General features: G+C 41.9%; 1 protein-coding gene across 15 annotated transcripts; it reads left to right on the top strand.

The window, feature by feature from the left end:
* Positions 1–651: 651 nt before the first annotated feature.
* Positions 652–24,026, top strand: LOC310706874 (uncharacterized protein; the record flags this gene model as incomplete). Of its 15 annotated transcripts, none has more annotated exons than XR_014526193.1 (6): positions 652–783; positions 2,070–2,123; positions 13,610–14,208; positions 16,584–16,684; positions 20,897–21,098; positions 22,925–24,026. XR_014526193.1 is itself a non-coding variant. In XM_083503269.1 (4 exons), 4 exons carry the CDS (start codon positions 1,088–1,090, stop codon positions 20,969–20,971), a joined length of 384 nt encoding a protein of 127 aa, XP_083359395.1. In that variant the 3' UTR covers positions 20,972–20,999. The 15 variants fall into 15 exon arrangements, 1 of the variants encoding a protein (XP_083359395.1); XR_014526194.1 differs by lacking the exon at positions 13,610–14,208 and adding an exon at positions 2,411–2,772; XR_014526200.1 differs by lacking the exons at positions 652–783; positions 13,610–14,208 and adding exons at positions 1,242–1,378; positions 2,411–2,772.
* Between the last annotated feature and the right edge of the window lie 632 nt (positions 24,027–24,658).

Genomic DNA, 24,658 nt, shown 5'->3' with positions numbered 1-24,658 from the left:
CTGTCTCTGTCTTCTGGTATATTTGGATTTTGTTGACCTGGCACTTCAGTTTATTTCACATTTCTATGGTGGAGGGAGAAAAAAATATCACCTTGACTTTCTTCACCTCCAGATGCCTTTAACACGCCTAAGAAGGAAACCTCTCCGGAATTAACAGACAAAACATCAACTGAATACCAAACAAACATCCAAACTGGGAGCAATTTCCATGTAATTGGCTCCATAAGTGACCTCAGCAAGATATCTACACAAAGCCTGCTGTCAAAATCACATGTAATGGAAAATGAGATTTTAAAACCCACAAGAGTGCATGACAAAGTGAAGGATAAAAGAAACAGTGCCTGATAGAAGTTAGAAGGGAGACGCTTGTTTTTGTGCTACAGTGGTCTTGTACGATAAAAGGTTTGCTACCTCACGATTCCTTCACATTTGGACTTTCCATTACGTTGTGAATCCATCAGGATAAAAAGATTTAAGTTAATAAGCAGCTTCAGACCTGACAGGGTGTAACCTAGAGGTAGCTGTTGTACTGCTATTTCAACCACAGGTGGCACTGCGTTCAATTGAGGTGGGCCAAAATGGCTGCTTAACTGAGGGACTGCCTTATTGTAAAAGAACAGTCTAGAACAACAGCACCAATTGAACACAGTGCAGCAGCCAAAGAGAAGGAGCCACTAAAAAAAGAAAGGCCCGTGGGAGAAAGAGAGGAAACTGCAGGAACAGCAGGAACAAGAGCAGCAGCAACAGAAAGCTGCTTCAGAGCAAACAACTTGACTCTGGAGGGTACATACCTGTTGCAGTGTGAAGCTCCCTGGTGTAAATATGGGGAACCTTACTTTCTAACCTTGCTAGGCCATCAGTGCAGAATCTCCTGTTACACTTGCTGGCATAGAAACAGTGATTTGGCCAGAAATGTTCACATGTGGACTTTGAATTAAATGTCATAAATGTAGGAATGTTTTGTTGTTGTTGTTTTTAAAAAAGTAACATCTCCAAAATATGTTGGGCTGGTTTTGCCTCCCTTTCAGAACCACAAATAAACTATGTTGCCCCTGGCCAAAGATACTGTAATCAGAAGTGGAGCATCATGATGCTACACTACGCAAGGATGGAATTGCCACCACATACGGAATATACTACTCTTCCGTCTGCTATAGTTGTTTTAAATTTCCAATGCGGTTCTTGGCTACTGCAGGAGAAACTGATGGCATTTCACCAGTCATCTGTTCCTCGTACTACCAGTACACAGTTATCACATAACTTCTCACCTCATTGTTCACTGCAGGGAAATCTGGGCAGGTTTTTGAAGGCTTGGGGCGCGGGGCAAAATGCCCTCAGGGAATCCCCTTAATATAGCAGGTTGTGTGAGAGAACTGAGGTGAGGCCTGCATCTACCTCTCCCATGGCACCAACTTAGAGGAGGTTGTTGCAAGTGTCTTTTCCATTTTGCTCTGTATCGCAATTCTGTAAAAAAATACCATAATAAATAGCTAACAGTTTGTGGGCTTTTTGTGTCAATGAAAATCTTTTGTCTGAGGCAGCTGCCTCACTTTGCCTATTGGTAGGGCCAATCTTGCACCCTGCAAATACCAGCAGCACCCTCCCCTCCATGGCTCTCATCTCTTCAGAAAGAGCTGTGACCTGCTGGCCTGGTCACGCAGAATCACCTAACCTCCCTCAAGAGCCATTGGCTTTCTTTTTAGAAGGTAGATGGGTGGTGGGTGAACAAGCAGGTGGTGAAGAAAGGTGGAGGGAGTCGCAGAAAGAAGTTCCATTTCTGTTAGTAGTGGTCCCCCTATTAAGGAACAGGGGAATCTAGAAGATCTATGACCATTGCAGTGATTGAAGCAGGGTCTGGGTTTTGAACCCCCTGTCCCTTAACCTTGACTTAAAGAAACCCTTTTTTCATAAAAGCTAAAGTTGAGGGGCCATGTGTCATTGTCACTTCTACTCTCAATTTTCCTGGCATATGACACAAATCCTTTACAGAGAATTATTGTGTTGACAACCTGTTGAAGGAGTAGATTTTGAAGAGGTGAAGCCTTACACAGATGTTTTTATTGTTGCAGTTCCTTCCTTTGGACAAGGCTACAATCAAGGCTTGTACAGTACGTGTAAAAACTGTGAGTCCTCAGCATTTGTGAATTACCTAAAATGGTGAACTTTAAAAAAAAAAGTACTCCTCTGGGGGAAGAAGGTTATATGAAAAGGGCACAACAAGGACACAACATATACCGACAGCTTTCTTGTAAAGAGATTCCACTTTAGTATGTACATGTGGAAGATAGATAAGGTTGATGAGAAGAACAATGCTGACAAACAGGGGTCTGGAGGATATGCCCCGGAAAACTGCTTTGCTGTATTTAAAATATACATCCCAGCTACAATATGAAAAGTGGATCTGTTTCAGGGGTTACTGGATTGAAGAGAAAACCTGATGGGCTGCAAAAAGCACAAAAGCATGTTGAAGAATTAAGAGGGAAGTATAGTGTGTTTATATTTGATTTCCAAAAATGTTATAACTGGAGCTGCACTGAATATTTGCCAGTATCAATTTTAAAGGCAAGAATAGCTGTTCCAGTAGAGTGTAAATATCACCTGATAAATTTATTAATTTTTAAAGTTTTGAAACAGCAATACTATGCTTTCATTTTCTTTCTTGATTTTGAAGTAGTCACATGAGAATAACTGTCAGGAATCACAGCATGACATCACAACACTATGCAGCCAATCATGTCTGGCTATGTGATTTTATCACTGAGGGCAAGTGAGGTAAATTTAAATGGATAAGAGAACATTTTAACAGATAATATATATATTTTTATGGCTGAAAAAGAATCCATTTTTTGTTATGCAAAATGGTCCTGGTTAATTTGGGGCAACCCAACCTGGGATAGTACAGGGCTCTCTTGACCCAACGTGGTCAAAGCTGAGATCGGCTTGAATTGGCCAAATTTGGTTTGGAACTGGGATTTTGGCCAAATCTGGTGCATAGTCTTATTATATTCCTGCCAAATGATGGTTAAAATCAGTGCTGTTATGAAGGGTTCAGCCTGCCATATTGATTCAAAATGGCATCTGATGGTATTCGAACGTAGGCTCAAACTTACTCTATGATCTCAGGAACCATCATGCCACATTGGGGAACGATATCATCTTCAAAAGTGTTCAAATCATTGCAGGTGGTTCACTTCACCACCTTGAGTCAAAATGAAGTCTGATAGTGTCCCAGCATAGACCAAAATATACTACAGTGGTGCCTCGCAAGACGAAATTAATTCGTTGCGCGAGTTTTTTTGTCTAGCGAATTTTTCGTCTTGCAAAGCACAGTGTCGGAAAAGTTTTGGAAAAGCTTCAAAAATCACCAAAAACCTCAAAAAAGGCTACCACACCGCGTTCTATGAGTTGCTCCTCGAAGTCAAGTCGCAACTGTATTAACGGTGTTAAGAAAAAGGAAACAAACTTGCAAGACGTTTTCGTCTTGCGAAGCAAGCCCATAGGGAAATTTGTCTTGCGAAGCAGCTCAAAAACCGCAAAACCCTTTCGTCTAGCGAGTTTTTCGTCTTGCGAGGCATTTGTCTTGCGGGGCACCACTGTACTTGGGAACTGCCATGCCAATTTGAGCAATGATATCTTAAGTGGTGCAGTTTGGAATAATTTGGCCCACCACCCTGATTCAAAATGGTGTCTGATGGTGGACTTACAGAGGAGGAACATGGCAGACTGAACATCTTCTGTTGGCAGCTCGCCGATGGCGATAATTGCATGATGCTTAATGATAGCCAAACCATAAATCTTGGCTATTAAATTCACTCTGGTAAAATAGAGTGCACAAGGGATTAACCCACTCCTCCACCTCAGGAGCCATCATGCCAAGCTGGGTGACAGTATCTTCAGAGTTGTCTAAATCAGTTTAGAACATTTCAGTCTGACATCTTGAATCAAAATGGCACCTAGTGTCCAAACATAGATGAAAGCTGGCTCCTTGTCAGGTTATTTCAAAGAAGAAGTCAGACCAAAATGGTTGCTTAACAGAGGAACAGCTTTATTCTTGTTGCTTCTGTGAAGTAACCTAGCAATGGACCAGTTTTCATCTATCACCCAGTGATTCCATCTGATTGATGGATGATGCTTTGGGGAAAATGGCCTAGCAGGCAAAATTGGACCCCTTATTGGGTGAAGATTGGCCACGGCCAAACCCCTGATTTAAATGAACAGAGCTCCACTCATGCAGAAGCTCCAAGGATGTAAAGGAGCATGCATGTGGCTCTGGATTAAGTTATTTTATTTCATATAATTAAATTATTAAGACACAAATATTAAATAACCCAAAAGATTTGGAGCTTTATATTACTATTTCCAAGGCTATTTATATGTTACCAAATGAGGCAAGTAAAAACCAAGTGGATGAAAAACTTGTAGTTGAAAGACTTTAAAGATTCTATCATTTTTTCAGTGCTATTTTTGAATAAGAGGTGAGAATAAGATAACTAGTTTCTGAAAATACAAGAAATCTTCATTTTATCAAAGCATCCATCTACTCAATAAGACTCTGCTCAGAAGATGGGACAATCTGTTTAAGTAATACACATCTGTAGTTTGCTATAAAAAAGACTGCTAGAGAATGAATAAATTCACCAGGGATATATATGATGGAGAACACAAAATATATATTTTACAACCAACTAAATTCTACTTGGGTCTCAGTTTACCCAGGAGAATTGAACAGCCGTATGATTATAGAATTTTAAAAGAGGCAAGCATAAAAAGTTCAAACCTATCTCCCGTACATCCTATAAAAGTTAGGAAATTCATGGCCCCTTTAGTAGCTACAGAGCCAAAACCACCGTAATCCTCAGTTTGAGTCTGAATTGTTTTCAATTTGTAATCTGAATGAAAGAAGAGGTTCTTAATTCCAGATGCCACATTTTTGGCTATACATAAGCTGAGGTTTCTTAGAGCAAGGGTTATATCATGATAAGTATTTTTGATTCTTTGCAGGATTCCCTGGGAACTTACTGAAGTGCTGGATATAAATCCATGAAATAAATCCATGAATATGTACATACATACAGAGCTTTGTTCTTTCATTTTCCCAGTAGTCATCTGCCCCTTTTCTAACATTATTTATTTCATTTGTGTCCCAAGTCCAATTCAGAGTAAACCCATAAATTCACAAGCAGATTCTAGTTATTTCCAGAATTTGGTAGATCTCGTGTAAGAACTTTCAAGAACAACACCAACTTGGAAACTGTTAACTAGAAGCAGGAGAGGCTATATGCAGCGAGGCAGGGGACAGCCCATCAGATATTTGAAGATGGTCTCCTCTTCTCCAGGCTAAACATACCCAACGCCCTCAACCATTCCTCATAAGGCTTGGTTTCCAGACCCCTGGTCATCTTAGCCACCCTCCTGTACACACGTTCCAACTTGTCATAACTCTCCTTAAATTGTGGCACCCAGTACTCTAGGTGTGGTCTGACCAAGGCAGAACAGAGCCCTACTATTACCCCGCCCATCGGGATACTATACTTACGTTGATGCAGCCTAGAATAGCATTAGCCTTTTTTGCTTCCTGTGTACCCTGAGTGTTGCAGATTCTCTTAATGGGCAGCCTCAAATAACCTTATCCTTCCTCTTCACCCAGGGTCTTAATGCACGTTTCATGTGCTCATGGCCAGCACCAGCAAGCACCATTCTTGGGCATATGCTGAGGTCCCCACAAGCTCCACTCCCACTGCTAACACTAGCCTAGTTTGGGCATACTTTTCCTTCCTGGTGCTGACAGGAGCATAATTACAGTGTTGCATTGTGGGGGATTTAATGGCTGTGCCAACAGGTTTAGCCACATACAGTGGTGCCTCGCAAGACGAAATTAATCCATTCCGCGAGTCTCTTCGTCTTGCGGTTTTTTCATCTTGCGAAGCACGGCTATTAGCGGCTTAGCGGCTTTAAGAAAAAGGAAACAAACTCGCAAGAACTCGCAAGACGTTTCGTCTTGCGAAGCAAGCCCATAGAGAAATTCGTCTTGTAGAACGACTCAAAAAACGGAAAACTCTTTCGTCTAGCGAGTGTTTCGTCTTGCGAGGCATTCGTCTTGCGGGGCACCACTGTAAGCCCAGTGCTCCGGTGCTGCAGCTGGCCTCTTGCTGCAACTTACCACCTGATAATTCAGCTGTGGGGTGGGGAGTGACCTACTGAGGGCACTTTGCCTCAGATCTGGAATAGGCTTTGCTCTTGTTCTGCACATATGTTTCAAGTACTGAACAAAGTGGTATCTGCAGTGCATGCCGGGATGTACGTCTTTAACCTCAGGAAACTAAGTATTCATTATACCAGTGGAGCAATATATGAACAGATATCCCTAGCTATGTTTCCTACTGAGTTAATATTTCTGTGCTATTGACCTTGCCCCAACAAAAAACTAGAAGAGAACAGTTCAAGAAACCGAGCTTTCTAAATGGCCTGCAGTTGGCTCCTTCTCCCAAATATTTGGGAGAAAAGACTATAAACTCCTGCTATTTGCACTGCATCCTAAAACTGAGTATCAGCCAACAAAAACTGGCACAAGTTCATGGATGTCACACAGGAGGCACTGGGAACATGAACTGGTGTGAAAGCCTGAAGGAGCAAAAGGGAATGCAAATGTAGTAGCCAGAGAGACAGATTTACAAGAGGGATACAAGAGATCTTGGTAAATGTGCTCAAGAGTCTAAGTCAGGCTGGTGTTTGACATGACTTAGACAGAAGGGAGGGAAACGAGTGAGAGAAGAAGGAAAGTTTGAGAAAAGAACCAAACAGGGACAAAAACAGTGTGTTGAATGCATATACAGCTCCATAGATTATTGGATGAAACAGATAATCTAGCCCCATTTCAATCTGGCTTCAAGCCTGGGCAGCTGGGTGGCAGGGAAGGGTAGAGAGAGGAGCAGAGGAAGCATGCTACTGCTGCTGATTTTCAGTTATTACTTCTTTTTAAGAAAGGATATTCCCTTCAATAGCATACATGAATAAAGGAGGAAATAAAGACAATACAACTGAATTAAAATTAAACATACACATAAATGCAAAATGCAAATTAGGGTTGTTTAATCGACAATCCTTTAAAAGAATTATTGTTGTTGTTATTGGGAGTGAAGGTAGTAACATTCCTCCCTAAATTTTAATTACCATATGTTATTTTATTACATATAACAGTACAAATGTTTGAGATACAGAAGACAAACAATTATTGGTTCCAGTTTCTTACCCGCCCTTCCCCTTAAAGCCCCAGGGTGGGTTATAACAATTGAAGCAAACCTGAATGTTAAAATGCAATAACGTGCAATGTTAAAAACCCATTTAAAGCATCTCTGCACACCCTACACTCTCACCTCTGAATGAACTCAGAGACTCTTTGCTGTTGTCTGGGGCCCAAGTCCAGACCATAGAAGAGAAAGGCAAACAGAAGTGTATGAGGTCGGATGCGAAGGAACTAAGTGGAAACTTGGACAAATACTGGAAATGGTTGTAGTGACTGAAGTAAAATAAAGTGAGGACATGGGAAGGAAGAAAGCCAGCAGGAAACCAGGTCTAGGTGCGGTGAGGTACAATAAACAGAAAACACCAGTCCATAGAGTACTCTATGGGGGACTGTTTCAGGCATACAGCTTGCAACTTTCATAAAATATTGCTTTTCTTACTGTAACACCTCAACCTTCTTCTTTCCCCCCCAGCTAAAGTGAAGAGAATGGTTGCAGGGGAGAAAGCCTCCTTCATCTGTCACTGCTTCTTGGGGACCCCATGAAGTTAGTTCAATTTACACCTTTTACCACTGCAGCAGAATGTTTCATTGACTTGCAGAAGCTCTGTCCCAGAGGCAATAAAAACCTATATTGCTGCAGAAACCAGGCTGTGAAATAGCCCTGCTGGAACTCCAAGGAGCTTCATTAGTGTGATGGCTGCTATGGGAAGTCTGTGCATGCTGACAAGCAAAGCGTCCCAAGGGCCTGATATTTAGCTATTGCCTTTGGCTAGGGAACAACACCATTTATGGTGGTGATCTGTGATTTCCCCAGGATAGATGGCAAAAATCGCAAGGCTTCCTAACTGTCAAAATATATTCCTGAGATTTAGGAGTATGCTTGTCCAAAATTTCTCCAAGGAAAATAGGGGCATCCTATTCTATAATGAGGGATGTGGGTGGCGCTGTGGGTTAAACCACAGAACCTAGGACTTGCTGATCAGGTGGTCGGCAGTTCAAATCCCCCACGACGGGGTGAGCTCCTGTTGCTTGGTCCCTGCTCCTGCCAACCTAGCATTTTGAAAACATATCAAAGTACAAGTAGATAAATAGGTACCGCTCTGGCAGGAAGGTAAATGGCATTTCCGTGCACTGCTCTGGTTCGCCAGAAGCAGCTTAGTCATGCTGGCCACATGACCCGGAAGCTGTACGCCGGCTCTCTCGGCCAATAAAGTGAGATGAGCGCCGCAACCCCAGAGTCGGTCACGACCGGACCTAATAGTCAGGGGTCCATTTACCTTTTTATTCCATAATGGTGATGGTGATAATTTTACTATTTATACCCCACCCATCTGACTGGGTTGCCCCAGCCACTTTGGGCTGCTTCCAACATATATAAAAACATTAGAAAACATTAAACATTAAAAAACATACAGCGCTGCTTTCAGATGGCTCGGGGATTGGATAACTCCATACCCTCTAACATTTCTCCGATGAAAATAGAAACATCCTAAGGAGACATTCTGGGATCAAATCAGAAACCAGGTTTGCTTCTGTAAATCTAAGACTGTCCCTGGAAAATAGGGACACTTGGAGAGTCTGGATTAAGCATGAAAGTGTATCTATATCAAGCCAAACACAAACTCATAATAATATCTGCAACAGAAATAGTTATCCTCGTCTAGGTAAGAATATGGAGGAATCTAAATCTGAATGCGATATATTCCGAAAGAACTGGGGAAGGGAAGGGAAATGGATTGCTTTTCAACATAATAATCCCAGAGCTAGGCATTAAATGCACACAAATATCCTCTTTGGTTTCATCCCAAATCCCTTTGACCTCCTGCACTGAACCTGAAGCCCAGACCCAGAAGAAGAACAGTGTACTTGGGTCAAGTAGTACAAAAAGCCCAAAGCTTTTGGAGCCTCTTGGCGCAAGTAGTCATTCTGGCAGCTCAGGGTTTCTTGGCACAAAATGTACGTCTTTCTTTCTTTTCCCCCTCTCTTTCTTGGCCTAGTGCTTCTGTCCAGCTTTCCTAATTTTCTGACATCTTGAAAATGTCAGTCAGTTGCTTTCAGTTTATAACATATTTCAAAGCCTAGTTACTCAGCCGTGCAACAACAGAGATGCTTAGCTTTCAAAGCTGAAGATAGGGATTTGTACATGTGCTGAATGGTCTTTATTTCCTAGGGACGTCTGCACTTTCTCTTGCCTCAGACTTGCCTCTTGCTTAAAACTCCATTACTTTGCCTTTCTTTGCCTGCCAGAGGGGACTTTCGCTAGGTAATTCCTAGCAAAGTGTGCTACTAATCAATGGACAGATTCCAAAGACACATTCAAGCACAACTCTGTACATGCATGAGACACAGTTCTCCCTTTCTCCAAACATATTCAGTGAACATACATATTAATGAGTACTATATGCATATTTAAAAGCCATCTCCAATTTCCCATCACACTCTGTGATGGGCAACACTGCACATGTACACACCCACACACCCTTCAGTTTACATGTCACCAAAGTTCTTTGTTACTTTCAAAAAACAGGAATGCAAACTGATTTGCATTCCAGCTTGGAATGTAAAGCAAGACACTGAGTGTTGGTTATTTGTTCAGCTGACAAGTTACTGAAAGATTTGAGGATGGATTATTATATTCACCATTATTTTATTTATATAACACATTTTCTACAAATTTGTACTCAGAGTGGTTTACAGCAGAATAACAGGCCAAAGAAATACTATAATAACCATGCTACATGATTAAAATCATAAAACTATTTGCAATGCTAAATTAACAATCTACTAATTAATCATTATTGTTGATCAATCATTAACAAGTCATATAAAATGCATCTAGAATATTAAACATAAAGCACACAAATAGGTCAAGTAATACAGTGGTACCTTGGTTTACGAACTTAATCCGTTCCAGAAGTCCGTTCTTAAACCAAAGCGTTTTTTAAACCAAGGTGTGCTTTCCCATAGAAGTGGGGGACTCAATTTACAAACTGAACACACTCAACAGAAACCGGAACATGTTCTGCTTCCAAGGCAAAGTTCATAAACCAAAACACCTACTTCCAGGTTTGCAGCGTTCTTAATCCAAGTTGCTCATAAACTAAGCTATTCTTAAATCAAGGTACCACTGTATCCCCAAACAGCCAAAAAGCTAATGACAGTAATCACTGCAACTAGCAGCTGTATGTGTGTAAGCTTTTAAATATTAATTTTTTACTCCCAGTGATAGTCATAGGGATGTCCCGGATGTTCTGATACCCTGCTAGAATACTTGTGAGCAAGATTCAGGTAAGCAAAGCCCTAGCCTCCTAAATATTATGAACAACAGCCCCAAGGTTCTGAAATTTACTTTGACCAATAGGAAGGAGGAGACAGCTGCAGTTGCCACAGGGCTGGTTTTTTGTTTTTTTTAAACTGAGGATACGAATGGGATTACCAGTCCCAGAATCAATAATGGAAAAGCGGCACTCCTCCGTGCATCCCAGGAGAAGATCATTTAGCTTTTTAATCTTGAGGACTGGCTTCACAATCTGAGCATGTCTAGCATTGCTAACTGTGTGTATTTAACAAAAATCTAAACTCTAGATCATGGAAGGGGAGCCTGTAGCATTCCAAATGTGGAACTACAACTTCCATCATTTCTGACCATTGACCATGCTGGCTGGGGATGATGGGAACTGTAGTCCAAAAATATTGAGGGCACCAATCTTGGTGAAGGCTGCTTTATTCTTTTTCCAGAATTTTCAAACAAATGCTCCCCATGTTGCAACTTAGGAAGTTTCCAAGTGTCTTCCACCCCATCTCTGACACCCAGACCAACTCAATTTCAAATTATGCCTTCTGGCAAAGCCGGGCTGAATTTCATGGAAGGCTGGGCTGAGTTTCAAATGAAGCTGAGCCAATTTATAATTTATATTTCAGTTTATTGTTTGGAGGGTTGAAATCATGAGCAGCTTCAAGCCTTCGCTCAGTGCAGCTTCAACCTGAAACCAGGCAAAACCCAGACATTTTGGCTGAGTTTCCTGATCAGGATTTGTTTGAAATTCAAAAAGCATTGAAACTTTGGTATGGGGTGGGGGGAGTCCTTCAGAACTGAAAGCTATAAAAGGTTTTGCAAGGCTTTCTCAGTTAATCCATACCTCTGTATTTCATGTTGCTAGTTATATTATAGATTATATATCCTCATATAAAACTGTGGTTCAGATTCATATGAGAAGTAGTTGGGGCAAGAAATTCATTTGTTTGCATTATCAAGCATAAATCCAGGTCTCCTTGATCCCCTTTCTTACAAGTGGAATAGCCACAAATGAGGATGGGATTTCAGCGAAGGAGAACATCATTGCTCAGTTTCATAATTGTATTAGGAGGGTGGAAAATTGTTTCCTACAGGTCTAATTGGTTGGAAATTCTTTCTCCTGCAGGAAATGAAAAAGTTCATTGTTCTTGAGATTGGTGTATATATCCTATTAGACTTGCTCTTTTTACCTCAGCTACCTCTGGCATTGAGGAAACTGAAACCCATACCATAAGAACATAAGAAGAATCTGCTGAATCAGGTCAATAATCCATATTATCTAGCAACCTTCTTCTCACAGTGACCAACCAGATGCCTGTAGGAAACCCACAAACAGGACCCAAGCACAATAGCTACTGTGGCTTCCAGCAACTAATATTCAGAAGCATTACCTCCTCCAACTGTGGAGGGAGAGCCCCGCCATCATGGCTAGTAGTCATTGATAGCCCAATTCTCCACGAAATTGTGGGAGTGAGTGCCATAGCTTAACAATCCGCTATCTGCTTGTGCCACATTATGATTTGATTGACCACAGGTAGCATTCTTTTGTTATAAGCAGAAATATATGTTTAGGTGTGCAAGGTCATGTCTCAATGCATGGAAATAAGCAAATTCTCTTTCAGATAGTATTACTTAATTCAATATTCTTTAATGTAATAAAACCTATACTGCATGTTTTTCCCCCTAATCGGTCATGTCAAATGGGGAAAGTCTACTAGATGGCAATAGCTATGTTAAAACCAGTTTAATAATATTATACTGTACTAGCCTTCAGAACAACAAAGCCGCCTTACTAATGATTTCATGTTCCTTTTGCCAGCGTGGTGTAGTGGTTAAGAGCAGTGGACTCGTAATCTGGCGAACCGGGTTTGCGTCTCCGCTCCTCCACATGCAGCTGCTGGGTGACCTTGGGCTAGTCACACTTCTCTGAAGTCTCTCAGCCCCACTCACCTCACAGAGTGTTTGTTGTGGGGGAGGAAGGAAAAGGAGATTGTTAGCCGCTTTGAGACTCCTTAAGGGGAGTGAAAGGTGGGATATCAAGTCCAAACTCTTCTTCTTGCCAATAGGTAAATATCAGCTGTTTATGTATAAATAGTAGTAATCCAGATAAGAAGTCCTCTTAAGGATGAGTAACTGATAAAAATCAGGAAACAGAAGGTGGGGATAACTAGACAGTTTTCTTAATGGAAGGAAGGAAGTGAGTGAACCAATAGCCGTGTTATTTACTTTGCAGAAATCTCAAGCAGACTGTAAAGAGCTGCAAATAGATATCTACAAACTGGGTGTAAGAGTCGATGTAATGCAGTAAAAGAGTAATGCATCTGGGATTAAAATAAAAAAATAAAAACCATACACACACTAATTGAGTCTAAACTTTCTTTGTCTACCCAAGAAAAATATATTGGGTTCTGGACAATAACTCATTGAAAACAACATCTCACCACTCAGTGGTCATCACCTCCATGTCCCGACTGTGAGTGTATGAAAGCATATGGTTTGGCAGTGTTGGAATGAAAACAGAATGCTGAGTTAGGTGGATCCTAGTGAGATTCAGCAAGACAACAATTATGGTCTTATGTGTCCTTAGAGGTGAAGGAAAATATATTTAATATTTAACCTTGTCTGCAGGTGGTAATGGGTAAATTTTGAGAGAGGTGCATGGGGTAAAATACAGATTAATATGAATAGTCTTTCCAAGCTATTACTCATGCAGCTACAGATAGGTAGCCGTGTTGGTCTGCCATAGTCAAAATAAAAAAAATCCTTCCTGTAGCACCTTAAAGACCAACTAAGTTAGTTCTTGGTATAAGCTTTCGTGTATCTGAAGAAGTGTGCATGCACACGAAAGCTTATACCAAGAACTAACTTAGTTGGTCTTTAAGGTGCTACAGGAAGGAATTTTTTTATTTTGACTCATGCAGCTGTGAGACATGAATTCTGATGTGAATGGGGCATAGATGCTCTTTAGACTCTACTCTGCAATTTCTTCTGTCCAGTCACCATGCATCTACTCCTGTTTTTAGGGTTCTTTTTTGCAGTCTGGCTCTGACCTCAATATTGCTAATTTTCAGGAGAATATTAGAACTTGGAGGTGGTGGGATAACTTTAAGGTTCCTTATGATATAACAGGAGAGTGTCTGAATCCTGGTTCTGAGGTCATTATACTGCATATATATCATAAACATGGCAGAGGTTTCTGCAGTCTTGGGAAAGCAGCTACTCACCCACCTTCCTCTTCACAAGCCTGTTGTTGACCTTGCCTCCTTTCCTACAATCAAGCTGGAATTCACAAGTTCACACCTTGTAGTTGCTCAGTCCAGAGACTTTTAATAATGGCTAGGTGTTGCCAGATTTGGGGCCCATTTGGAAATATTATTAATGCGAATGATCCTGGTGTCAGCACAGTTGTAGTACTCAAGACCTGTACAATGAGTTGGATCTGCTGATCCAGAGGTGAATGGCCAATATAGATCTTCATATAGAAGCTAAGCTAACTGACACCTTTTGAGCCATTGCCTGAAATGCTGTTAAAACATAGAGCACCACAGGAGGGGTTCAGGTGAGAGAACTCTGTGTCTAAACCATTTGCCACTTTGTCAACTATATAAGCAGCCTAGAGAGATGGAACAAGAAGAGGCCATTTCCCCCCTTGGATTTGGCTACACAAAAGGTTAGTACAATAGCTATTCTCCTCTGGAGGTCTATAGATTCTACAGAACCTGTTTAATTTGTAAATGAAGGGTTTTGGCAGACGTTCAACACTTCGGCCTTGTGCCTCCTTTAATTAATTGCATCATCAGTATACAAAATGTCAGAATAGGGATGTGCATGTAACGCCCCCTGAGAAATTTCTGCAGTTTTATCTAAACTTCTTTTGTTTTGCAAAAGATAAATAAACCATTGGATGTTTCTCCTGAGCAGGAACTGCAAAATTTATCTCAAATTTTCACTTTAGGTGAAATGCTGTGGCAAATGTTATGATACCCCATGAGAAATGTCATTAGTCATTCCTGAAAACTTTTTGCTTTCCTGTAAATTCCTTAGACATTTAGTTTGAGGAGGAACCTCCACATTTGCCCCAGCATTTAATTTTTAGTGACATTTTGTGGCAATTTTTATTCAGAGTGAGCAGGATTAATGTGTAGAGCTGTGAACTATCATTATGAATCTCTCAATTTCCGATCTGTGTTGTTTTCACATTTTTTTACTCATAATTCTTTTCTATTTCTGTGATGATAATTGAAATATACTCAGAGTCGCAAAGTGATTTCATGCTCTTTATTCAGCTCATAGTGGTGAGGAGGAATGAATGAAAGTCCCCTCAAAGTATCTGCTTTATATACATTATTTACACAATGGGCTGCACATGATTGGTTAATTCTGGAATTCTACTGTAAGCCAATCAGGTTGTGGATTCACTTATATCTGGAGCATGATTGGGTGGTTCCTGCCAACCAATCATACTGCTGCATTGTTCTTGGACCAATCAGACTGCTGCATTCTGAATCCTATTGTTCTAGGACCAATCAGACTGCTGCAATTTGGATCCTATTGTTCTAGGACCAATCAGACTGCTGCAGTTTGGATCCTATTCAACTCAGTACATAAGACTAATTCCCCTTCAAAATATGAATTTAGAGGATATTTTAATGTGTATTTTAATACATAAGCAGGCAGTGCAATCCAATACATATCGACTCAGAAGTAAGTCCCTCTCCGTTCACTGGGACTTACTCCCAGGTAATTTGTTATAGGACCTAGTTTAGAGAGATAATTTCACTGAGTGTGGCTTCTCATCCTCACATAACAAGCTCCACTTGCAAGCAACCAAACAAATCCTTGTTATGCACAATTATTAAAGGAACTGGCACCCTGTCTTCTTTTCAGTCTAATCATACTAGACAAGAGTAGTAGCAGATGTTGCAGATTAGAACCATATTGTATTGGAAGCAGGGCTGGCCCAAGATATTTTGGCACCTGAGGCGGACCCCAAAATGGGGTCCCTCCATACTAGGGAAGAAGGGTAAGAGAAGATCTACATCAGGAACGGGGGGGGGGGGGAGAGAGAATGACATCACCTGCCCCTGAGGACCCTGCTACCTGAGACAGTTGCCTCATGGGTGGGCCAGCTCTGAGTGGAAGGGATGGCTAGGAGACCTCCTTGGTAATATAAAAGGGTCTCTTCTCTGTTTCTGAGGCGATCTGCTACATACTTTCTAGAGTGATCTTCCAGAGGTTGATCCCATAACGAGCACATTTCTATAGACCTTGGTCAGATTTAGAAAATTATTGCGCCTCTTGTCAACACTTGGGAATTCGCATAGGATAACGAGCACCAAAACCTGTTCCTGGTTGCTCTACTGCCCTCTTCACACATTGCAGGAAAGATGGATCCCTGTCTTCCCACCGTTGACTAACAACCTGTAGTGCTGATAAAAATTGCTGTCTTAAAGATTTGAAGATAATCTGCTGCTGTTGGGCTGTTTTATGTATTTCAACAGATTGGTTCCCCCCACCCCCCATTAATTGTTGTATTATAAAACACTTTGTTAATGAATATTAAAAAGTAATTTACAAAAGCAATGAAATCAGTGGTAGCCAATGTGGTGCCCTCCTGAGGTTATTAGACTCCATCTCCCATCAGCTTCATCCAGCATGGCCAGTGCTTAGGAATGATGGGAGTCCAACAACCTCTGGAGGGTAGCAGTTGGCTACTCCTGCTATAAATAAATAAATATGGAAGTGTGAGGGTTGACATAATGAAACTGAACCCAGTGAGGATATAGCCAACAGCCAAGGCACACCCGCTAAGCTCAAAACCTATGAGGAGCATAGACAAATAGACCTAAGTGCAGATTATCCTACAGATAAGAGTTGGGCTGAAGGGTTATTGTGGGGCGCCATCCCATGCTAGATATTATTTTTTTGAACTTGTAAGTTCATGCCATTATGTTTTACAAAAAGGTGGGAGATCTTATCTACATAAATTTTTTCCATTTCCTTTTCTTGGCTTAAATGCTCATTCTTTCCTTCACCTCTTTCCAGGTTTCTGTGATTGGAGGTTGCTTTACAGCTACAGTACAAGTTGCACCAGAGAAGGGGCATGGGAATTGAAATCTGCTGTTTCTCCATCACGGAGTCCAGAGGTAAGCCCTGTGAAATGAACCCCCAGACATTATTTCTCAATAAGGTAATGTATTCCTCTGAGGGGCTCAGACAAAGAGCTCAATTTATGAACGCTCTGGAATTCCTAAAAATAAATATCCTGAAACCTTTGAAGGGAGGATTGCTTCTTATTTAGATTATATATGTTCATGAAAAGTCTGAAACGGAGATTTTTGCCTGCTATATATCCTCATTTTTAACACTTTAATGGACACAGCAGCCTTCTGGAGATATTTTGGTATGCCTCCTCCCAGTGGCATGCTGGGGCAGGACATCATGGACATTGGTTTTTTTGTGAATTGCATGTTGTAAAGCAGGGAATGCACAGGTTCTTAAGTGGCCTTCACTTCAGCCACCTTTCTGAGCCCAGGGACACACTTCTGGTCCCCTACGTAAACGTAAAACGCTGAATGAAAATGCTGAACTACTGTCTCGGAATAACACAAAGCATATACTGGAATGTTGTATATTGACAGAAGTGACTTGCATCACACTGCCTTGGACTTTTGCCAGTCTAGACCAGCCCTGAAGGGTAAACTGCACTCTCCCTGCTGTCTATCACAAACAACCCTGGTAAGGCCAGCTTCTGCATACCGAGACGCCAACTGCACATGGCATCAGTAGACATCCATGACTGATCTGCTGGCGTTTCCTTCATTGTAAATTGCTGCTTTGGAGAGTTGCAAATGTGATTGCAGTAGTGGTGCTGTGGCAAGGGATCATTAACCCTTTCCTCAAGGCTTCCCACTTCCCGCGCATCGTTCGCACCTCAGCAGAACACTACCTGTAGTAACAGAAGCAGACAATTGGCAGCATGTATCCTTGCAAGAGTTTGAAATGCTGACCTCCTTATCCTGTTACAGTCCTTTGAGCTATGAACTATGACTGTGGCTAAGGAACAAATTTGTATACTGCCCTTCATCTGCAGATTTCAGGGCAGCTCACAACAAACCAATAAGAGCGGTAGACTCATAATCTGGGGAACCGGGTTCGCGTCTCCGCTCCTCCACATGCAGCTGCTGGGTGACCTTGGGCTAGTCACACTTCTCTGAAGTCTCTCAGCCCCACTCACCTCACAGAGTGTTTGTTGAGGGGGAGGAGGGGAAAGGAGAATGTTAGCCACTTTGAGACTCCTTTGGGTAGTGATAAAGCGGGATATCAAATCCAAACTCCTCCAACATATTTAAAAGTCAATCAGCCAAAGGCCTGATTAAAGAGGAATGTTTTTGCCTCTCTTTCTCTCTATCTGTCTGTATCCCTGGACCCGGAGATTAAAAAGAAAACTTTAGGCTGAGTCTTTTTTCTCAATGGTTGGCAACCCTCGATGCATGAAGAGGCCTGGAGCCCTTCTGAATTAGTGTGGGTGAAGGAGAATAAGGGCAGCAAAGTCTTAGCTTTGCTGCTCATCCAAATGTCAGCCTTCATCCTCCATTTTTTTAAAAATCAGCCCGCAGCTGCTTTGAAGCCCACAAAATCAAGACTTCAACAAGCAAGTCTTTTATAAGTTTATCTGTCTCCTACACAAATTCAGGTCTGACCTGCATTACTTAATCTAGCAAAATATTCCACAGTCCCCTGCTTTCCTGTATGCGACTATGCAGTAATGCAAAACATCTGTGGAAAAGGAGGAAAAGCAGAGATGCCTACAAGGCACATGAAGCGGGGGAAGAAGAAGAAGAAAAAGTGGGGGAAGGAGCAGCTTTTTGCTACTTGGAGCAATTTGGCAGGAAGTCCAGTTGGGATTTTGGTAACTGATTCTTCAGGACTGCAGGAAGGACATAGCCAGAGAAAGCATTTCAGGGACCTGCTTGTAAAATAAGAGAAATGAATAAAAACACAGCAGAAGTAATAAAGCAGGAGAAGTGACAAGACAGAAATCAGACAAAGCAAAGCTGGGGGTCATAAGTTTTGGCTTGGGGTTGAAAAGCATACAGCAGCCACTGCTTAGATCTTCCCCCCCAGGCATGAGAAGCATAGGGTGAAGCAAAAGCCGGCTTTCTTCTCACTAAGAATTGCCTTCTTATAGGAGTAGCCCCAGTGGAAACACCAAGTAAAAAAGCATGGAGTGAGTGATCTTAAGTGGAGCCCTCTTTCTGAAGATTGGTGGGCAGATCCTATCGCGTATGCTCTGCAAAAGAAAACAGGAGGGCACCTCCCAGTGCTTTTGTGAAATAGTGGCCAAGAGTTTGGATTTGGATTTGATATCCCGCCTTTCACTCCCTTTAAGGAGTCTCAAAGCGGCTAACATTCTCCTTTCCCTTCCTCCCCCACCACAAACACTCTGTGAGGTGAGTGGGGCTGAGAGACTTCAGAGAAGTGTGACTGGCCCAAGGTCACCCAGCAGCTGCATGCGGAGGAGCGGAGATGCGAACCCGGTTCCCCAGATTACGAGACTACCGCTCTTAACCACTACACCACACTGGCTCTCTACAATGGCCAAGCCAGCTTGCACATTGCATCTGATCTGGCTGCTTATTTTTCTCTTGTCTTCAGCGCACATGCGGAGTATCCTTACGAGAACTATGTGACATGTGGACTGGAATTTGCCGTCAGGCCCTCCTCATGTTCAACAAGCTTCAGTTGAACCATGTATACAAAATAATAACAACAAGCCACACAACACTTTCTTTGTCTTGCTGCACTAGCATTCCTGAGTAATGGCGCCCAGGGTAGCAGCAATGCTGTCTCAGATCTTAATGGCTATCAGCTCTGAACTTTATGGGTTGGAGTAAGATTGTTGCATTTAGGGATGCGTTCTGAGGTACAGAAAATCTGCCCCCATCCTAGACAGGACACCCAGGCTAGGCTGCTGGAACTGTCTTGCAATATTCAGTCTTCTTTTATTGGTAATAACCTTCTGCCACCTGAAATGTTGGCAGTATTAACTCCACTCTAGAGTAAACATACCAAATGTTTCTTCTACCAGAGATGCTAACCTCTCTCTTTTGCTTTCTTATAAAGCACATTTTAAATGTTATTTATTTAAGAACTTTTATAGACTGCTATGAAACGTCTCTAACATAACACCATGCAAAATCTCTTCTTGAAAAATGCAGACCCCAATCAATCAAAGGTTTATTGGCCAAAGGCCATAACAATTTCACAATTATATTTTGCCACACTGCAAATCATAACCTACAGCATACGGCAATTACATAAAACAAGGGATCAGTGATTTGAAGAAAGGACGTCAGCCTTCATAAATATCATCTGCTAGCTCAAACCTAGCTTAACTTCTGTTAGACCAGGCATAGGCAAACTCGGCCCTCCAGATGTTTTGGGCTACAGTTCCCATCACCCCTGACCACTGGTCCTGTTAGCTAAGGATGATGGGAGTTGTAGTCCCAAAACATCTGGAGGGCCAAGTTTGCCTATGCCTGCGTTAGACCTCTGGATCTCCTGTGCAACTTATTGCAATACTGTGTCTCTCTCTCTTTCTAATCTTACTTGAAGCCAGAAATAAATATGGAATCATTGAATTGTAGAGTTAGAAGGGACCCCGGGGATCATCTAGTCCAACCCTCTGCAATGCAGGAATATGCAGCTGTCCCAGACAAGGATTGAAGCTGCAGTCTGGGCATTATCAGCACCACACTCTAACCAACTAAGCTATCCATGCTCTGATACACACAGTGATACAATCAGCAAAGCTTAAAAGCAATGTGTATATAGTGAAATGATTTTTTTAAAAATACTGACAAAATCAACAGAATTTAAAAATCAGTAAGCACAATAAAAGCCCATGCTTGGGTAGGCTTGCCAAAACAAAAAAGTTTTTAGCAGGCATCTATCAGCTATGGTTCTTTGCAGACAAGTACCGGTAAGTCTTATGACTGACTTTAATTTGGTTGCCTGGGGCATATGAATGAGAGTATAACACCTCCTGCAGCAGTCATTTCTACAAATGCTTTCTCAAAGTGGTCCTTGAATGGCCCGGAAGGCCACCCCTTATATTGTACTTGGACTGCAAAAAAGGAACAGAGGTTGTAGCATCATGTCATAGGGAGCTCTGCAGATAAGCATCAGAAGAGCTCAAAGAGCAGGCGACAGAAGAGAATCTCCCTTTGCAAGCTCTTTTATGTACTGTCAATAGAAGAGAAAACTCAAAAGAGAAAGCATAATTATTTGCCACTTTCCGCTAATGGTCTGAAATGAGCACACCTCCTATCGTTTTTGTCATTTTCTTTCCCCAGACTTTCACACAGAGCTTGAAGCTCAGTGGACATAAAGAAACAAGCTGGAGGAGAAAGGAAGGAACTTCAAAATGAAATTCTATAATAAAGCGAAACAGTAACAGAGCCCATTGTGTCCAAGGGATGTCATTCATTTATATGGCGTCTCCATCTCCCCGCCCAACCCCCAACCCTGGAAATGATGATATCAAGACAGATCCAAGTAAATATGTTTCTGCTGTTATAAGAATTCTGAGGTCTCAAATACAGAATAAATATTCATAAATGCACACACATCTAAATATATAAACCATGTGTTTGAAATAGTACAGGAAAGCAATTCTGAAGCCATTTTGACTCTTTCAGTGACTTCAAATACTCCTCTGCAGTAAGGGAGGCAAATGGCAAAAGCCTTCCTTTTGCTTACAAATCCTGACTTTAGGGCACATTTGTGTATGAATAGGGTGAGGCTGTGATCTGGATTCAGGAACCATCACAAAAGAATAGCCAGGCTACCCAATCAGGATCTTAGCGGACTCAAGAGTCCCATGGGGAGTTGAGCAGCAAAAGCCAAACCCAAAAGACCAAAAGCAGCGCCATGTTCAGAAGTGAGCCATAGCTCCACTTTCCCCAATCCAAAAGCCTAATAAAAGGTGACTTTGCCACCATTACTCCTGGTTAACAAAAATATTAGTAGAGTCCTTAGGCGCCGTTGGTACCAGTGGAATCCCAGCAGCTTTACAGACTTTTAGACGGCAGACGACAAGCATTAGCTGAAGTCCTTGATCTTTCATGTTTCCATCCAGCAACGGATATTTCCAGAAGTAACATATATTAGCATACAGTTTCCTAACAATGTCCCTTTTAAGATCTGCCTTGTTTTATAAATAATTTAAAACTCACTTACCACTCAGAATTGCATCACAGGTTTTAATTAGGGGGAAGAACGCCTTGTTTTACATAGCTTCCCATCCAGGGACTAAAAAGAGGGCAGGGGAATCCAAATGCCAAAGACAACCTGATGACAAGCAATTCAAAGGCACATCAGTGTCTATTAAGTGCCTGGAAATGAAGGTAAACACCATGTGCTGAGATTCTGCATCTCTTGGGAGTTGCCTCCCATATGTTTCTGGCGCCTAACCATCTTAGCTATGCAGGACCAATAACCAACCAAGGAGCCCCGGTGCTTTTGTTTAAACCTCATAAATGTGGTGCTGGTGAAAGATGTTTGATTAAATGCAGCCACGTGCGAGAGATGGAAGTCTTCACTGCTCAGTGCTCAAGGAGCAACATTCCACTCTTCTCTACATTCCCTGCAAGAGTGTCATGGCATCAATCTACCGGGGATTGTCCGTACAGGGTAGGCCAAGTACCGTATCCTGTTAGTCAGTCAGTTTCATGACTTCTCTCTTTGAAATTGCTAACCAGTTGTGGTTTGGGAGATGTGGTCACCTGTTTGCTCTCAGGATGTGGGATAATGCAACCAATGAGTTTGACATTAGATCATCAAACAACTGTTAGAGGCTAACTCTTGCCACCTGTTGGGCTTTGGGTCATGTGCTGTCTTTAATGCTCCCTAGATTAAACTAGCTGCTTCTGAGTCTGCAAGAGTTAATGCTTATATTGTATAATACACCCTTTTGAGGCTAGGAAAGCAACTATGGCTGGGGTGGGAGGAACCAGTTTTCCCCAGTTTGAAACTTGCAAATTTTGTAATTCCTTTTTGAAGTATGACATCGAATTCTGAATGCAGTGTTCAATTTTCTGTCAATTTCTGTGGCATTCATAGAAAAGGAGAGACCTCAGTAGTGTACATCTGTGTACAGCATTACCTCTATGACTAGTAGGCTTTATGAGAGAACCAAAATATTTAGGTCAAATCATACACTTCTAGCATTAGGAAACAAAGATCAGGTGCACATTCTACCACGTGGTGGATGTGCAAGATAACAAAAGCATTCTGGGAAATGATTTACAATGAGTTGGGGGGAATGTTTAAAATAACATTTGTAAAAAAAAAACCAGAGGCTTTTTTATTTGGAATTTTAGGTGCAAAGATACCAAAGGAGCAGAAATAATTATTTATGTATGCAGTGACAGTAGCGCAGATGCTACTGGCTCAGAGATGAAAAGAAGACAAAGTCCCGATGAATGGTTGATGAAGATGATGGATTATGCCGAAATGGCGAAACTGACTAGGAAAATCAGAAACCAGGAAGAGGAGAACTTCCAGAAGGAATGGTAAGAATTTATAATGTAAACAGCTAAAAACTTTGGCAGGATTTGAGTAATGCTTGTAATAAGGAAAAAAAATAAGAGAAAATAAGAGAAGCAACTGAAAAAAGATTGACAACTGTAACCATGGAAGGACAGAGGGAAGTTGAAGGATTCAGGGAATACTAAATGATGATGTTGATGTTTAATGTTGGAATTTTAATTTGCAATGTAAAACTTAAGAAAAAAGATTGGGGAGGGGGAGGAAACAGAGATCAGATTTTAATTTCTGAAAGGGAACTCTCTCCCAAATAATGAGTGTTGAGTGTCAAAGGCTCAGGGATATATCACATAGGATAAGAAAGGTCATGGAAGCAAAGTTTCCCACTTCCTCCTTTCCTCACCCTGACATCTATCCATGCACACACACCCCAAGCCTGAATGGCTGGGATGGGGGCCCTCTTGAATAATGTGGGGTGTCTGAGGATTGCCGAGGAGAGAATGGATTATGGAACTTTCTTTCTGTGGTCTTCCTTAAGGCTGCAATCCTATCATCCCTGGGATGATTCAGAGACTGAGACCCAACTTTGTGAACTCCCTCCCTGTTGCTGTGGAAACCTCTGCAGCCCTTACCTTACTGATCTCAGTGCTCCAATGTTAGTAAAGGCAAAAAGGAGCATACCAGTGGCAGATCCTGGGAAGGAATGGATCCTTCATACTCATTGTACGCCCAGGCCCCCAACATGCTACCAAAGCCAGCCTTATGACTAGCACATGTCCCCCCCACACACACATTGGAAACAAAGGGAATAAATCTCAGGCTTTGGGTGCAGGGGGAGGAGGAGGCCTGAAGCTTCTTTTCTGTGAGCTTCCTTAAGTTACATTAAGATCCAAACCATAATCTCCAAGTATATGGTAGCCCCTTGAAATGATGACATACATACATACATACATAAAGGTAAAGGGACCCCTGACCGTTAGGTCCAGTCGTGACCGACTCTGGGGTTGCGGTGCTCATCTCGCTTTACTGGCCGAGTGAGCTGGCGAACCAGAGCAGCACACGGAAATGCCATTTACCTTCCCGCCAGAGCGGTACCTATTTATCTACTTGCACTTTGACGTGCTTTCAAACTGCTAGGTTGGCAGGAGCAGGGACCAAGTAACAGGAACTCACCCCGTTGTGAGGATCGAACCACTGACCTTTTGATCGGCAAGTCCTAGGCTCTGTGGTTTAACCCATAGCGCCACCCGCATCCCTACATACATACATACATACATACATACATAATATAATCACAAAATCATGTACAGAAGCACACTTTGATGTTTTCCCCTCTTAGGGTAAAAGATGGGGGAAAGATGTGTCTGAAAATGTCTGCAATGACACTGTGTGCACAAGCAGCTGCTTTCAATTTGCTGTGATTATTCAACATCATCTCTTGAAGAGCAGGTCAGTGCACAAGACATCCTAGTGTGGGTGCTTTAAATGGCCACATTTTTTGGCTAACAGTTCCAAACTAGCCTTCCAATTCTGTGCATCACAGTGACTGCCCGTGACTAGATGTTTGC

This window comes from Podarcis liolepis (genome assembly GCF_965112155.1).
Source record: "Podarcis liolepis genome assembly, chromosome: 5".
NCBI classification, from domain to species: Eukaryota; Metazoa; Chordata; class Lepidosauria; order Squamata; family Lacertidae; genus Podarcis; species Podarcis liolepis.
This window is presented reverse-complemented; position numbering and strand designations above follow the sequence as displayed.